The sequence below is a fragment of the Mytilus galloprovincialis genome, chromosome 3, assembly GCF_965363235.1.
Source record: "Mytilus galloprovincialis chromosome 3, xbMytGall1.hap1.1, whole genome shotgun sequence".
Classification (NCBI taxonomy): domain Eukaryota; kingdom Metazoa; phylum Mollusca; class Bivalvia; order Mytilida; family Mytilidae; genus Mytilus; species Mytilus galloprovincialis.
Window position 1 is genome coordinate 9,093,805 of NC_134840.1, and position 13,822 is coordinate 9,107,626.

General features: G+C 32.0%; 1 protein-coding gene across 1 annotated transcript in view; it reads left to right on the forward strand.

The window, feature by feature from the left end:
* The window catches only part of LOC143069856 (A disintegrin and metalloproteinase with thrombospondin motifs 1-like), a 35,167-nt gene extending 23,638 nt beyond the window's left edge, over window positions 1-11,529 (forward strand). The window contains exons 16-23 of the mRNA XM_076244660.1: window positions 143-278; window positions 1,638-1,816; window positions 4,669-4,786; window positions 5,211-5,300; window positions 6,235-6,407; window positions 8,557-8,620; window positions 10,403-10,486; window positions 11,282-11,529. Coding sequence (XP_076100775.1) covers window positions 143-278; window positions 1,638-1,816; window positions 4,669-4,786; window positions 5,211-5,300; window positions 6,235-6,407; window positions 8,557-8,620; window positions 10,403-10,486; window positions 11,282-11,529 — 1,092 coding nt within the window. The remainder of the gene's footprint in view (window positions 1-142; window positions 279-1,637; window positions 1,817-4,668; window positions 4,787-5,210; window positions 5,301-6,234; window positions 6,408-8,556; window positions 8,621-10,402; window positions 10,487-11,281) is intronic.
* Window positions 11,530-13,822: the final 2,293 nt, after the last annotated feature.

The following is a 13,822-nucleotide window of genomic DNA, read 5'->3' on the forward strand; positions in this document are numbered from 1 at the left end:
CAATAAAAATGTCGTAAACCGAAGACAGGCTAACCCATAGCAAAAAGATTGGCATCACATTAGTGCAATGATACAAATATAATCATTATGGATAAACTACAATCCACGTTTTGTATTTATCGTTTTTTTTAATATTTTTCAGCCATGCGTTGGAGATATAAGTATGGATTCTTATCTTATAAAACAACGTGCATCAGAGACATGTCAGAGACTAATTGATAACAACGTCATTAATGGAACAGAATACACAGCTAAGGGAACTATTTACTCACCCTTAAGTATGTAGAAAAACGTTTAACTCTTTCATGTTCAGATAAATTGCCATAGCCATTTTATTAGAAGATATCTCACTATGTGTAAAATAATTATAAAAATAAGTCCTAAATTTTCGTTCAAAATCAGGTGTGTTAGTGTATTTCCTTACCCGCGACTAATCACACATTGCAGACGGTTCATTGCTCTGAAATAAACCAGTATGCGATTATTAGAGCAATCGTTAAAGGTAAGACAGTCCCTAAGCAAATGGCAAAATCAATAGCTCAAACACATCAAACGAATAGATAACAACTGTTATTTCCTAACTTGGTTCAGACCTTGTCTTCTGTAGAAATGGTGGTTTAAATCATGTTTGATAACCAGCTCAACCTCTCACGTGTATGATAGCCGCATAAAATTTTATAATATAGACAACGGTGTGTGAACAAAGCAAATAGACATAATGGGTAAAAATGTCAAAAACAGGGGTACAGCAGCAATATAATCTTAATTACTATAAAACAAAAACAGTAAGGCAAATAGACGCACAAACAGCAAAAACGAAAGCAAAACACGAAAATATACAACAGTACGATAACACAATTACTGTATGTAGAACTACCGAGCCACCTTCAAATAGATACTGTCAAAAAATAGGCTAAACAGTTAAAGTAAAAAATTACAAAGACTATAAAATAATTCTATAACACGTTATTACGAAGATAGACATTGGTATATATAATCTATACTTCAAGACCATATGTTATCATTTGTTAAGTTGATATGGAATATTTATCAACAAGGTCTTTGTATCTTCCGATGAACCTTTTTAGAATAAAAGGACAAGGCGTTTTTTGATAAACACCTGGTTCATCATCTTTCTGCTCTGACACTGGTGGCGTTTTACAAAGTCAAAGTAGCAGCAGCAAGCTCTTGAATACCGAAAGAATTGCGAAATGTATATCCTATATGCATATTAAGTTGGGATGGTATATTGCTACTAAGGTTGGGGAAATTGATACATGTAATTTCAAAATTAAAATCGTCTGGTTAGTCATAGATTCTGGTACTGAGATGATTACTTATGCCATTCGTGACATTCTGAATTTTATTTCGGACACTTGAACCTTAGCAAATGAATTTAATGTGTTTTGTCTGTCTTTATGAACTCGACAATACATCAGGTTTTCAATTTTAGTGGTGACCAAATGAAAACAATATACAACTAAGAGGTTATTTCAGTAACTCTCGCAATTCTTTATACGTTTACAAATAGTACCTCTGCTATTAAAATGGGGGCTATATTGCATATCTTTTTGCGATTTTATTGATGATTACCTCAAATTTCATTCCGTCAAATAATACATACGATTTCATTTCAGACCACGGAGTATGTGAAGTTCTTTGTGAATCGGCTCCTGGGTATACAAGACCTGATTTGACAAGATTTGGATTGATCGAAAATGGTACACCATGTCCCGGAACCTTAGCTACAGCTGATGCTAATCAATATTCCCGACGCCCAGGCTTTTATCATGCTTGCTTAGAGGGTTATTGTCAGGTGATGTACTATTATATCGTTTAGCGCTTTTTTGGGGGTATAAAGTAAATTTGAAAATTAACAGTTTAAAAAATTAAAGATACCAAAACATAACAAAATTCAAAGCGTCAATTCATATATGTCGAAGTAATACGGCAAGAAAAATGTTTTAACAACTATCAATGCATCGAATACTCAGCCACATCTGCAATAGGAGACGATAAGCAGCTCCTTCGTTACTAGTTGCACACTCCAAAAGCCTTTAAACGAAAAGATGGGGATATGTCAACAATTTGTAGATGAGTATAATTACTCTAGTCTGATAAAACAAAAGTATTTGTTATAAACGTACCTACTATATGAACTTCATCTGGTAATCAATTTAACATGGACTGTTGAAAACACCAGATTTTCTACTTATTCATTGAAATCGAAGAACACGTTTGTTATATACTCCGGGTAAACAAATATGTCGGAAATACACTTCCCGATTAACTATTTGGATATGTTTAAAACGAAACGTTTAAACAAATCTAAGCATTATAACCGAATTGTATGAATCCAACCTAATGTGGTACATAACACTACACAAACATTTATTCAAATAAAAAACTCTCTAAAATCAGTTTGTCTCACATTAATACTCATTTATCAGAATTATAGCCTGAAAGAAATCACTGTGTATACTCTAAGGCTTTTTTTTTTTACTGAACATTTTATACCCCTCCCTTGTTTCAATTTTTAAAAGAATTTGAAAACAAGACTTTAATTATTGCCAGCTTACCCTTTTTGCATATTTTCTGTTATAAAATGCCTAGAACCTGTTTAAAACTGTTTTGATAACACATTGAAAGCATATCAGAATACTGTAAATGTTATGTTTAGCAGTCAATCATTACAACTTTCAAGATTATATAAAATATCCAATCCTGCCTCTGTCTCCAGTCCACATCTTATTGTATGCCTATTTGTCAATCAAAGTTCACATTTTCTACCTCAAATGGTCAATTTAGAATTCTTGTCACAACAGTATCATCTGTAACCATACATCTGACACAATTTACCTAATAAATATACTAGAAGTGTTCAAACAAAGCCATATTTGCAATAGTTGTATGTGTGCAGGTACCAGTCTCAGACATAAATTCACTTTTAAAAAATGTTATAGAGATGACTGCTAAGATCTGATTTGTGCCTAACTTCCAAGCATAGTTATTGTTTTCAAAATCAAGAACTGAAAAATCATAAAATCCTAGCATTTACAAATTAAATTATCTGTTTTATGACACAGGGGGTAGGCAATTTTCTATGTTTCTGCCCCTGGGGCCTCAAATTTCCTAAATTATTCTGCTGTTTCTAACAATTTGGAATAGTTAATACATATTCAGGATAGAACACACTATTGTAAGTTTTGTTGAGATATTTTTGTATATCATCTTGTATTTTTTATGCCGTCGTGACAAAAAAAGCAGATTTAGGTGTTACGGCTTACTTTTGGGTAATCGACAGGACACAAACATCTCATAAATAATATTCAGGAAGGATCGATGAGTTTCAATGATTGCGAAGAGTAAATATAAGCACTTCTTATAAATTTAACTTACAAATATGCAACTATTATCAATTAATTTTGTATTCAGGACTTTAAGTAAACTAAGCATACTGTAAACTGTGAATTTATGCTGAGTCATCATATCTGAAGCCCAGGATTCTATCAATCTGCATGAAATATTTATAAAACTTCATATTTGAGTTAATTTCTTTAAAATCTGTGAGATAAAGCAAATTTGGTTAAATTCTAAATGTTCTCTTTTTTCACCCTATATAGGTTGCATTTCTGTAAATATTGACAATGCAATTTCCCACAGGAACTCCTTTTACGGCTAAAACTGTGCCACTTTTACTATGAAGTTTTGAAAAAAATTTTATCCTAGAAATGAAAGTTCATATGCACTACAATTTTTTTCAAAGGTCAAAATATAGGGCTGTGCGGCATATTTTCAACGTTTATATGCCCTGAACTTTTCAGAGTTTAAACTAACACTAATTCTCTTAACTACCCCTACCTCGGATGAAGGGTTACCTCAGATTTCATTGTAAACAATATGCCCGTGTATTTTTACTGGTAACATTCCCAAGTTATGTTTCTATGAGATGGAACACATAGAGCATAACTGGGAACCAGTATGAAAACAAAATTTATTTTTCTATGAATATTCTAAATCTCCCCAAAAGAGGCGTGGTTTGAGAAACAGCTGTATTTACAAAGTGCAACCTACAGGGAGACTGTAAAAATCTATCCAACGTTTTTTTCACGTTCTATTGATAGGGTACTGTGGATTCATTATTATTCGTTGGATACCAATTTTCGTGGGTTTCGTGGGTACAGGTGAACCACGAATTCAAATGTTCAACGAACAACATATTTTCATTAGGCGTTGTATAAAAATATTGGCAAAACCACGAAATCAAGTATCCACGAATATACAAGTGTTCAGCAATCCACGAAAATTGATACCCACGAAAAAAAAATGAATCCACAGTAATTATTATCATTTTTTTATATTTTTGTCACTTGGTCAAAATAATTATTGTGTCAAATTTTAATGAAAATCAAAGAAGCTAAATTAAATTTAGTCAAGGTGTTTATTAACACCTTAACTTGATTTAATTGGAACCTGATTGGTAAGATCAGAAATTACAGAATTAGTAAAAGTAGCATGAAAGATTTTACTGTAGGCTATTCTAATTATATTAAAATTATGTTACTTAGTTAAGAGACAAAACACTGAACCAGTATGAAAATGTATCATAAAATGGTAATGTAATTAAGAAGGATAAAATTGTTTGATAATATTTTGTGACTGTTTTAGAGATTCGACTGCGCCAATACTCTGAATGCTGGTGTATTTGATGGATGCGGCGTGTGTAATGGTGACAATAGTGCATGTATTATCCGGGAAGGAAATTTTACAGATAATGTAGCTCAATGTAAATATTACTACTTGCTTGTTATTGGTAATATCCGTTCAAACATTAGATATTCAATATACGTGTGTTTCATATAATAGAGATACTATATCTTAAAATCTTAGTGTTTCAATATTTCAAAAGTTGAAATGAAATCATAAGTAGACTTTGCGTTCCACTGAGGGTCAAATCAGTCAACATGTACAATTCTTTACAGATAAGTGGTAAATGTAACCTTTACCTCAGTCACTCTGTCCATGTCATAACCGTGGATATGTATGATAGTTCGTTTGACATTTGAGGCATTTTCACATTTGTTGTTAAATTTTTTGGGAACAAAGTGATAGAGTTTTATAGCAATCTAAGATAGACACATGCACATTTTTAATCCTCACGAACATTTCCTATACCTTTTTATATTATTTTGAAATGGTTTTTCATTAAGGGGTACGAAGGGATTGGACACAAATTCCTGTTGGTGCATATAACATAGAAATATCATTTGTTTGGAATGATATGAAGCAATATTACACAGGTAACAACTTAACTTACGCACTGCATGATTAGTTTCAACTAACACATCTGGACACAAAACTCAAATATGTATGCTTTTTATGACGTTATTTGCGACTCAATAGTTCACTTGTCCATACATTATGACGTCTACTGACTCATGATCATCAGATGAGTCGATGATTACGTACATACCCAACTACAGAACTTTACACTTAAGAATTATCCACCTTGTCAAAATGTATTCACTTAATCACCCAAAGTGCGCGAGATATCAACATGATAACAGATACATAAAAAGTATTATTAAAATGCCCTGAACACAACACGTGATCCTTGAGTTGTCTTTCTCAGATACGATCAAAATCAATACTTTATAACTATGAAATATTGGAGAACACAACAACAAACTGGCATAAATAGAACTCTGAATTACTAAAGACAATATGCCTTGAGAGTAACAACATAAGTTAAACACGATTACACAATTAGATTAACTGAAAATGTTTATCTCAATCATGACATGAATCAGATTCAAAGTACCAATACGTACACAAAAGTTTTTTTTTTGTAATTAAAAAGCCATGGGACTGATACCATTATAAACTTATGTGGAATAATTAGCATACACAGAAATAAGAATGTGTGGTATTTGCCTGTGAGATAAACATCTATCATCGAATGAAAGACGAGTATTTAGACAACTGCAGGTCATCGTACAGTATTTTAACATTGGACAATTATCATACTTTATAAAGAGCTATAAATACATAATTCAATGTAAAAATATGCATCAGAGAATTCAAACAAACTGATTGCTTTGAAATAATCCAAAAGAGATAATCAAAAGCCTATTCCGTAAAATTTCATATGATCATGGACTTTTTTCTTGAAGATAAAGGAAACACAAATATTAAAAATATTTAATAGTGTAATGTATCGTTTCATTATTTCAGAAATTTTTACAAAAGAAGGAACACCAATTATAACAAGTAGCATAGCCGGTGATAGCAGAATATTTCAAACTGGAAATAGTCCTATTAGTTTTGGTGGAACTTTATGGCATAATGATGCTTTTGTTGCGATTATGCATGCGGAAGGGCCATTGACAGAGCCAGTGATAGTGAAGGTTGTAAATTGATAATTTGTTGTGTGACTTGTTCTCATATCAACATTTAAATGTTTGTTCTATTTGTAATTCATCAACGTGTAAATGCTGTCTTAAAGACAAAAATCGTAAGCTACTTAATTAGATACACTTTCATGTATACAATAATCTTGCTGACTGCAATGATGCATTTCCTGTTATTTTTTAAAAATAAATATAGCACTAAGTGTTAACAGTTTTTTTACATGTAAAGGTAGTCGCTCGTCTGGCGTATATACAAAATTTAGTCTTGCTATCTATGATGACTTTATTCATTTTGAACGATTTGATTAACTTAAAGAATTGAAGACTTAAAGATAAAGATACATCTTTACATCGCTTATGCGCTCTACTTTGCTTTCCGGTTAAAACAAGAGAAAATCATCTAATGATGTCAACATTTATGAAATTTGTTAAATCAGGGAATAACTCTTGAAATTTAGAACAAAGAAATGAACAGTAAATATGCAAATTTTGTTATCCACCGAGAATACCAGTACGATGTCCCAAATTAGTTTCCTCATAAAAATCAAGCAAATATGTTTTGATGTGTTACAATCTATAGTCTACGTGACCTTAACCTTTAAGCAAGAGAAACATAGGTTAGCATAGGAAATAATATTTTTCTTAAACTAATACATTTAGTAACAGTGACAATGACCTTTGACATGATGACCAGAAACTCAACACGCTTCTTTCGTTCCATTCATCTCGCATCTATCTAGATGAAATTCCAAACAAGCATTAATACCCAAATTACAATTTGGAAACCACTTAATTGAGACAAATGGACAGATGCATTTTCCTAAAAATAAACTTATCATAGATACAATGATGGAAATTTTGGATTCACGCCAGATGCGCGTTTCGTTTTCAAAAGTCTCATCAGGGACGCTCGAATAAAAATAATAAATAAAAAGGCCAAATAAAATACAAAGTTAAAGAGCACTGAGGACCAACAATCACTAAAGGTTTTGCCAAATACAGCTACGTAATGATAAGTGGTATCTATATTGACTAGACAGAGATCAATATCATTTATAAAAGCTACTTTGACGTAACGATATAATCATGTGTCTGACTATTTCGAGAATTTATCTACATGATATTTGTAAAATTCGTTTGTTAAACTTTGTTGTTACTTATTTGTATTCAAAATAATTATTTAAAATGTAAAAGAAGGGCGAAAGATACAAGAGGGACAGTCAAACTCATAGATCGAAAATAAACTGACAACGCTAAAAATGATAAAGACAAACAGACAAATAATAGTACACATGACACAAAATAGAAAACTTAAGACTAAGCAATACCATAAAAGTATGGCTTGTAGTTATTAATCAAGACATAAATCTCGTAAAGGAACAGGTTCAAAGATTTGACTCAAATTCTCATATTTGATTTATTACCATGTAAAACATTTATCCAAATTATAAAAAAATTAAAATGAAAAATATACCGTGCATGATCTCGATAAAATGTAGCTTCGTTTCGTGTGTATTCTATCTAGACGTCATCTAATTAACTGTCGAGTTGAGCTCCGATTGCCATATAAGGGATATAAACATAAATAGATATATAAGTAGATATATCAGACTCATGGATTTGGATTTTTCTAGGTCTGTTTAATTTGATACTATAGATTATAGATATATACGTTAATCATCGTGTTTACCTGTATAAGAATGATTTTTGTGGATCGAATCAGTCAATCAAATAACTGACCTTTGTTTAACTTTCAATTCTTTTCCTTTAAATAATTGAAATACGCAAAATGCATGCGATACCAATATCTAGCTAATGGGTCAAATTCAAGTTCACATGAATACGGATTAAAGGAGGTCGAATTATTCACTTGCAAATGAATAATTCAACAACTATATTAATTAGCATATTTTGACAAAATTGAAAAACTGGCTGCTTAAAGCACTATTATTTCACTATTTCACTTTCATTAATTATTGAACAAAAATATATTTTATATTTTATATTTTTATATATCTCGTAGCTAGTGCCCCTTTAACGAACTTAACAAAACTAAAAGCGAAAGGAATAACACTTTCCAATAAAGTACGTTATGTTGCTCTCCTGTATCTAAAAGATTAACTAGTTTTTTTTTTCTCATTTACAGGTGTACGGTATTGGATCAAACCGTAATACTGGAATGAAATATATTTATTCTGCTCCCACCGACAGTAAGTTTTGTTAAAACATTTGCTTACGGATATATATTCTTCTAACCGTATATAATCTCGTAGGTCGCTTAAATGAATGCTTGTCAATATCATAACAGATTAACACAGGGTTATTTTCATATCAGTTAATTGAAAAATATTAAAAGAAGTAGATGTGGTATGGCTGACAATTAGACAACTACCCGCCACAGTTCAAAATTAAGTTGATAGAATTTGTCTAGCATCATAACGTTTGGACGGTTAGCACACACACTCAAGATTCGATATAAAAACTAGATTAAGTTAGAATGTGTAATAATTTGATTTACATAATTAGCAATTTTGAGTAAAATCAAAATTTAATATACTCTATTAATCAAAAGCATACAGAAGTTACATACATGATATAAGATACAAACAAATATGCATAATGGATGCATTTATCTACTTCTATTTACACTCTTAATACTAGCAACGACGACAAAAATGTACAAAGTAATCTTTTATTTGTACGAATTTAACAGTTATTGGTTTTTTCTTTTTTATATATTATCTGATAAAAGACTTTTTGTATTTTCTGTGTAGGGTTGTTGATGTCATGTCAATACACTGTAGTAAACGTTTCTTGAAGATTCGCAATATAAATATTTGAAAATGAGCTAACATGTCTAACCCCGCCACATTTTGTATTTTTGTGCCTGTCCCAAGTCAGGATCCTCTAATTCAGTGGTTGTCGTTTGTTTATTTTTTGCTACATATTTTCGTTCATTTTTTGTACTTAAATAAGGCCGTTAGTTTTCTAGTTTGAATTGTTGTTTCTGTGTCATTTGGGTCTCGTTTGGAGAGTTGTCTCATTGGCAATCATACCACATCTTATATTTTTTTTTATCGTAAAGTATATTATCGGCAAATACAAAATTTACTAGGAACGCAAACATTTGAAAGCCAGGGTTATCACAGTACTTTAGTACTGAAGAAGCTATATAACTAAAAGGGACACAGAAACATATGTAACTTTATATAATGTCAACTACCACAGGGAATTGAAACATGTTAACTATATCCATAATTTATCAACGAGGAATTCAAATAAGGGAAACAGTAATGTACTGCTGTTCAAAAGTCATAAAACTTAACAAATCCGGGTCACAAACAAAAACCAAGTGAAACACATCAGTTATAAAAGAAAAAGCGGATTAACAGAAACACTGAAACGCTTCAAAAACATGGAATGTTTTATGTTTTAAATCTTGTCAGTAACGATGCACTGACTAGTGAGCTTACAATGTCCACGGTTACTTACACCCCAACAGCAGTTGAGTCGACTCTGCTAGAAAATGGAAAAAAATGTAAGTTTGATGCGCATGAAGGTCTATTTCGGAATATGCCATTATCAGTAACGATAGGCATGTGGAATAACATCGTTGTCAATATAATGGAGTTTTATGCGACATACAAGTTATGGGTTTAGCTAGCTATAAAACCAGATTCAATCAACCATTTTCTACTGAAAAGAAAATCCTGTACCAAGTCAGGAAAATGACAGTTGTTGAAAAACATATCATTTCATATTGTTAAGACGCAAGTAAGAATGGTACTATTATAGATAGGAAAAGGTCAAGCATATCAGAATCTATGTAACAGTGTTTGTTACTGTTTATTGTCATGTTCAATGAAACGCCAATAGTTTGTTTGATGCAAAGACAAGCAGTTGGTCTTTATATTCCAACACCAGTGAAAATCAAATGTCTCTGTGAAACTAAACAGGCGAGCAAACTTATTGATCATGGTAATTATTTACAGTTGACTCATGTTCAGGGACATGTGAGAATGGTGGCACGTGGAATACAGATATATGTGCCTGCAATTGTCTAAGTGGATATTATGGTATGGCATATTTATAAAATGTAAATTTACTGTATGTCTTTCTAATATATACATATAATAAATTCATTGTTAAATGCAAAAGTGAGAACCAAACACAATTATAGGTCGCACACACAACGATTTCAACTCATTGCAGTGTAGATCAGTGCATTTTATTATAAAATGTTTGCCTATCAAACAAAAATAAACAGAAAAAAGGTTAAAAAAATATTAAAGAATGTCAACACATTAGGATTTTATATAAGCAAACAAACAATAAATTAGACAATATATGATATACAAAAGAATTCAGATGATTCTAAGCAAACAAGTCGTATACATTTTCAAAAAAGTAAGTTATTAAATGTTGAAGCTGAATTTTTATCCTTAATGTTTCTTATTATCATTCAAACTCTCATAATTGAAGTAAAAGGTTTTCGTCAATAGATTAGAAAGAAACAGTTCCCTTTCAATTGAATATGGCAAATTCTCTGCAAACGCAAATTCTACCTGCCAAAAAAAAAATGATATTGCATATATATGAAAACATGACTAACATCATTTGTACTAGAAAAGCTATAGAGTAACAGGGAACTTAACACATGGCGTTTATATTTGGCTCATATTGTAGTAACTCAAATTGTATTCTAAAAAATCTTAAAGGGATTGTATATAATTTTAAAGCATATTTCTATTGTATTGGCCATCATTTTCCACGAGAAAATGTATTTTGCATTATTGTCAAAGTAACTAAGAAAAACTAGGCTATATATTTTACTACACTGAAATTAGTTTTTGATCATTATCATAAAACAGGGATTCTATGCACCAGTCAATGTTCTACGCTATGTAATAATGGAGCAGTCGTGAATGAATCAAACTGTGAATGTATATGCAATGAAAAACAGACCGGAACCAAATGTGATTGTATATATCCCTTTACTGGAGGATACTGTGATACGTGTGCATTTGTAACTTGTGAAAATGGTGGTATATTCAATGACACATCATGTAGCTGCGCATGTTTAGATGGTAGTGGTGATCCTCAATGTAATGGTGAGTAAAACATGATGTTATTAAACATTGAAATGTTATACAATAGAAAGATATAGTATGATTGTCAATGAAACAACTATTCACCAAAGTGCTAATAAAGTGGATGTAAACATTTATAGCAACTTTACGACAAAAGAGATGATTTCAGCTTTCCAATTGTGACCTTCCATTTTTTAGTAGCAACATTCCAGCAGCACCTGCATACGGTGTATATATCTCCCAATTGATACGATATTCCCGTGTTTGCATATCCTATCATGATTTCCTTGATAGAGGGTTGCTGCTCACAGAAAGCTATTAAACCAAGAATTCCAAAAGGTGAAGTTAAAATCATCACTTCGTAAATTTTACAGACGCCATCACAAGTTGGTTGACCGTTATGGAATAACCGTTTCACAAATGATATCGGATATGTTCCTAACGTCGTAACTACAACCCCTTCCCTTTCATGAATGTGACCTACCGAATTAGACTATTTACCGGATTTGTAATCACATAAGCAACACGACTGGTGCCACATGTGGAGCAGGATCCTTCCGGAGCACCTGCGATCACCCCTAGTTTTTGGTGGGGTTCGTGTTGTTTATGCTTTAGTTTCCTATGTTATGTCATGTGTACTATTGTTTGTCTGTTTGTCTTTTTCATTTTTAGCAATGGCGTTGTCAGTTTATTTCCGATTTATGAGTTTGACTGTCCCTCTGGTATCTTTCGTCCCTCTTTTATAGGGATAAAAGGATACGGCCATAAAATGGGGGGAAATATACAAGAGAATCGACTTTTAAAGACCCCGACATGAATAATATGATAACAAATCAATTGATAAAGCTAACGGTGTTGGTTATAACAAAACAATTTACGAAAAACAAATATATCAGACATTTACGAAATACAACCACTGAACTACAGACTCCTGTCATGGGACGGCACATATGGAATGTAACGGAGTTAAACATTTTTGTTCGCGCTCAATTCCAATATATATGATAGTGATGTTACAGAGATGCATATAGTTATCAAAGGTACCAGGTTTATAATTTGATAGAGCGCGTTTCGTCTACATAAGACTCAATGACGCTTAGATCAAAATAGTCAGAAAGCCAAACAAGCATAAAATTAAAGGGCATTTGAGGACCCAAAAAGTTACGCCAAATACAACTAAGGTAATCGATGCCTTGGATAAAAAAAAATCCGTAGGTTTTTTATAATTAAAACTTTTGCAAACAGCATATTTTTAAAAATGAACATACAATTGATATGCATGTCAACACAGAAGTGCTGACAACTAGGCTGGTGATACCCACGGGTCGAAACGTCCACCAGCAGCGGCATCGACCAAATGGTATAAAAGGTTATCAAAGGTACCAGGCTTATAAAAACTATAAAAATCAGTTGAAAATGGCTTTACTCACAACATAGAGGATCATATCGTTGCGTTCATTTTGCTTTTTATATCTATTCAAAATAAATATTTTTTATAAAACTGTACAAATTACTTAGTAGATATTCAAGTCATTGTTATACATTACTCTGTATTAATTTAATATGTTCGTGTTGTTTATTCCTGAGTTTTCTATGTTGTGTCATGTGTACTATTGTTTGTCTGTTTGTTTTTTTCATTTTACGCCATGGCGTTGTCAGTTTATTTTCGATTTATGACTGAGTTTGACTGTCTCTTTGGTATCTTTCGTCCCTCTTTTTTAATATGTTAAGGAGAGAGTATGATTAGCTCCATCTTGAATATGATCTCACACATTTTCAGCTAACAACACTTACGAATTACAAATAGAGTTAGAATAGTAAAATCGATTTCATTAGATGCATAACTTTTTTATTAGTCGTTATTGGTTTTGAACTAGCTGTCAGTAACTGTGAAAACTTTCATATCTGTACTACATTTTGTAAGTGTTGTTTTGTTGTACCCGACCACGTCCACTCTTTGCTTTTTGTTGATATGATTCTATTTGTATTCATTTGATGAGTTAAGCCTTTTTTCAACTGATATTATAGTACGTTCTTATGTTGTACTGTTACGCCACTGTCCCAGATTAGGGGAAAGGTTTGTCACCCGTCAACATGTTTAACCCGCCATAATCTGTCCTAAATCAGGAGTCTGTAATTTAGTGGTTGTCGTTTGTTGCTGTGTTTCATATTTGTTTTTCGTTTATTATTATGTACATAAATTATTGTTTGAATTGCTTTACATCTGTCATTTCGGTGCCCTTTATATGAGATGATGCGCTATGGTCTTTTCTCATTGTTGAACTTCGTACTGTAACCTTTAGTTGTTAATAACTCTTTCGT